General features: G+C 40.0%; 1 protein-coding gene across 2 annotated transcripts in view; it reads right to left on the reverse strand.

Annotated features, from left to right (window-relative positions):
- LOC131879094 (cytosolic carboxypeptidase 1-like) overlaps window positions 1-4,322 on the reverse strand; it is a 10,593-nt gene that overhangs the window by 5,963 nt on the left and 308 nt on the right. For both annotated transcript variants that reach the window (XM_059225301.1, XM_059225302.1), the window contains exons 2-3: window positions 2,748-3,004; window positions 2,165-2,238 (exon numbers count right to left, since the gene is read on the reverse strand). In XM_059225301.1, coding sequence (XP_059081284.1) covers window positions 2,165-2,238; window positions 2,748-2,943 — 270 coding nt within the window. In that variant the 5' untranslated portion in view covers window positions 2,944-3,004. The remainder of the gene's footprint in view (window positions 1-2,164; window positions 2,239-2,747; window positions 3,005-4,322) is intronic.

Genomic DNA, 4,322 nt, shown 5'->3' on the forward strand with positions numbered 1-4,322 from the left:
TTTCCTCATGGGCAAGCTTTTTTTCGTTTTCTTTTTAAATTGGTTGCACAGCCAGATAATGATTGATCACTCAAATCAAATGGATCGAGCCAGCATTGCAAATTTTAAAGTGATCAATACTCTTAAGTATTTTGCAGACAAGAGTAAATTGCACTCTGCATGGCCTTTGTTGTGACAATGAACGATCTAACGTCAAAATGTCAAAACTAGAAGAGCTACGAATTGGTGGACAACTATCTGAGATTGGTTTCTATTTCCCCTGAGTTTGATAGAATTGTTGTCGTCTAACTTTAAATAAGATTTTTGGATTTGTGGCCGCACACTGTATCAAAAATGGAGACCGTACCAATCAGTGAGGAAAGAGAATTTTATTTTTGTTCTACAGTGGACATACGATATGCCGATGTGAATCATTTACTAGTGGCGGTGGGCTGGCTTGGCGTTAGTATAGTATTGTACAATCTAAGTCCTAAGTTAACTCAGCTAAATAGTTTCGTATAAGACCAATGACCTAAGAAGGTAATTTTCAACATTCGCTTGATTTGTTCTCATTTTCATGAGAAAATTCCCTTAAGATTCATTTTTCTTAAGGGGAGCCCATTATTTGAAACATTTGTTAAATTGTTAAATTTAATCGCATATCCTACGCAAAGTTCACTTATCTGGCTGATGTATTAATAAAAAAAATTCAATTGTCATGCACGTGAACGAGTGCAAATAGAGCACATAGAAATATGTGCAATCTGCCAAGCTGAATGAGTCGAGTGCATCGTAATCAAGTTTCAAAGGATGACTTTCTTTAGCAGATAAAGAACGTACCTCACCTGACCAACGAGTTTCCCCAAAGTGGGGGTTTCTTTGGTAGGCTTGTTCTCGAGAGAATCATCCCGCTCTGTCTACAAATCTAGTTCTTACTGAATCGACGATGCTCATCTAATCGACCGTGTTAGGCCGCTACGAAAGGTTTCAAGATTGCTCTTGGAAATGCAGTCGCTAGTAGGTATGTACGTACGTCTGCAGCTAACTAACTAACTAGGGCAACGAACTTGACCACGGACAAAGTGAGCGGTCTTCTTTATGCGCTCCCACCCACCTAGCATAACGTACTACACAAGTGACCCAGCTTTAGGGCAGATCATTAGGGTAGGGTTCATTAATTAAAGGTTTTTCAAAAAAGCTTCAAAATTCCAGGACTTTCAACTCAAGATCCACATGGGGGCGAAAAGATCATATTACGGATCAGCTCTCAATCTACGTGGCTTTCCAAAAAAAGTTGACGCAGATACTTGTGAAGAAACCCTCCTGAATGATAAACCTTTTTGTAAATAGGGATTAAGACCCTAAGAAATGTACGACCGTTTTATCGAGCGTCTGCTGGCCTTTTTCACCTGGCGCGTTAATGTCCATTTCCATCTTTTTCCATTTGCATGTTTTGAACACACAAAAACTCTCGGTCTTGTTCGCCAGGATTTGCTAGTGCGATACCCATCAAAAGCAACGCTGTATCCAAGGGCATTGGGGATTTGAGCTCGTGTACTTCACGTCCAAAGATTAACACACGCTCGAGAGCCAAAGCGCAAGTAAGGCCGAAAGAAAGACCGAAAGGAATTTTAAAAAAACACAACCTTGCCGTCACTTTGGGAAGGTCTAAGGATATTTCAGCATGTGCGAATGCCAAGGATCGGTTTCATCCAACACGGAAGGATGGAAAGACATGCATGACACTTTTTTCCACTTCGCAAGTAAACTTTGGCGAAAAAATGGGGCTTGAATTTGAACATTGCTCATGTTGACATATTAAAGTGTGATCGGAACTATGATCTCAACAACGAATGAACTGACCTTTAAATTATGTATTAGATCTAGAATAAAACTGATTTGATTTAGTGCGGAAGAAAAGATACAAGAATGTCAACGTTAGTTCTTTCGTACTCGATTGCATGATTTAGTGGAATAGGCCGGTAGTGACGATTTCTTTTTCAGAAAACTAATATAGGTATGCGATTTACTTTTGAGCTCATTGAATCCCAGTTTTAATTTCACAATGATGCCTCCATGAATTGAAATACTCCCAGCACGATTAACAGATCAGATTAGATTATTGAAAGTCGAACCTCACCCAGATTGAAATTGAAGAAAAGCGAACATTTTGTTCGCTACTCACCTCGCAAATTTGCAGCAAATTCTTCACGTGATTGATGTTGGCAGCCATCGTCAATAAAATTGCCGATCGTGCTCCTGAAACACATAAATGGCGTGATCAAACCGTTTCAATTTGAGGCCGGGAACTCTACAAAAAGACCTCTTTCCCCAGTTCATACAATAATTTGCTCATGATTCACTTGTTCAATCATGAACATCATGTTCATAATGTTCAATGCCTGTCGTTGAACTGGTTTTCGGAACTGGTTTGTACCAGCCAGACCAAAATAGGGACATTGAGACATTGAGGGGGAAAAACCCTTTCCGGCTCCTGTCGTCGGAACTTGACAAGTCTCACTTGGCCTCGTCAGCCTCGAGGTTCGAAGTACTCGTACAATGGATACAATGAATAGAAGGAATCGTGTTTCCGGATGTCAATCAATGGGGGCATAAAAACAACTTAAACATTCAACATCATCATGGGTCGTTAAGTGCATGGCCAAAACAAAGCAAGCTTTCGTCACCCTCCCGAAAGGTCGCTCATTTGGCCTTTGGCCGGTCAGGCGATCTATCGGTCCCCAAAGGCCATTGAAGTCCGAACTTGCCTGAGTCTCTTTCTTGCAGGAGCTTCAACGAAATCTGGGCTGTCATCCGCCTGATCGACATCGTTTGCTCGGTCTCGCTCATCGGGTCAAGCTGCAAGTTCTCATTGCAGGGAAGTCCGTGGATGGTTTCTTGCTCCTCATCGTCGGAATTGGCTTCCAGCCAGAGGGCTTCCAAAAGGTCCACCTGGTCTTCCATGGTTTTATATTGGGGAGGCTGTTTCAGTGTTTATTGTCTACATCTGAGCAATGCCATGTTCCTACGGGAACAAATAACACCGGTTCATGTCCGAGCCAGTATACTTCAATTCACACCATTACACAGAACCATGACGGCAATAAACTTGCCATAAAACCGTGGACTCAAAAGGCGACATCCGTCAATGGATGGCCGTGTAGTTTGCTTTGTTTTATGAGTTGGAAATAAGAGAACAAGATCAGGGACAATGTCCGTATCAGCATTTTCCTATTGGAACACTAATGGTCTCAGATCGAAGTTTTCCTGATATTTAAAAAAAAATCTGTAAATTTATGGATAATGATCAGCTTTTGTTATCAGTCTACCTGACTACAACTGAAAACTGATTTTTTTTAATCGGCCATGGGGGGGATTTCATATACATGAAAACTACCCGGAATCTCCGATTTTAAGGTTACTAGTCAAAATTCTTTCATGAGCAAGATTTGGAAACCATCTGGCCATCTCAGTGTCATTTTCTCCTCAGAACCAATCAGACCAATTTGACCATTTTTCAATGTTGCCTTAACGGAAGTTTGCTAAAAAACAAAATTACAGCTAAATACAACTGGATCCTATGTTGACATTTCCTTTCAACCTAAATACTATACCAAATAATGCTTTAGCTTTCAAACATTTTCGCGATGCGCTCCGTTGCTGACTGGAACCAACTGCCTCAAATCAATGCAAGAACAACCAACCGTAACAAAAATCAAGAATGCTCTTCGAAATCTAACCATTTGATCAAAAAGCGACTCAAAGAATTGATCTCGCATTCAATTTAAATACTATGTTTCAATTTTTTTTTCAATACTCAATTCCAGTTGTAGTGGAACCATAAAATAAACAGCATGTACTGTTTAGTTCAAAAAGTGCTTCAAAAATTTTAAGATCCAATATCAGAGATCAAGCATGTCTTTGAGCATTGTCCTAAAACGTGCAAAAAATCATATCCATAGTTTTTTGTGCTATGTCAGCCTAGCGCCGTCAGATTGATCTTGCGTATGTTACCTTGTAAACATTTTTTCACGAAAGCATTAGTGAAATGTATCATGATTGGACCTCCTAGATTAAATGAGGATGTTGATCTTAGTTTCTTCCTTTCGTTTTACCCTATTTTAGTATTGCTGGACCAAATTGCACAATTAGTTTTACCCCATCTAAAACACGCTGCATGTTCCAACTTTGCCTGGCATTTGCATGGTAGAGCGGTCTTCACATGTTCAAAAGCAAGCTGATTTTTTAGTGATTTTATGCCATTTGACATTTGAAGAATGAAAACGAAAACTGATTCAAGAGCCTGCCAGACTTTTTTGTTTTCAACCGGAAGCAAGCTGAAT

The sequence above is a fragment of the Tigriopus californicus genome, chromosome 4 (genome assembly GCF_007210705.1).
Source record: "Tigriopus californicus strain San Diego chromosome 4, Tcal_SD_v2.1, whole genome shotgun sequence".
Lineage (NCBI taxonomy): Eukaryota > Metazoa > Arthropoda > Copepoda > Harpacticoida > Harpacticidae > Tigriopus > Tigriopus californicus.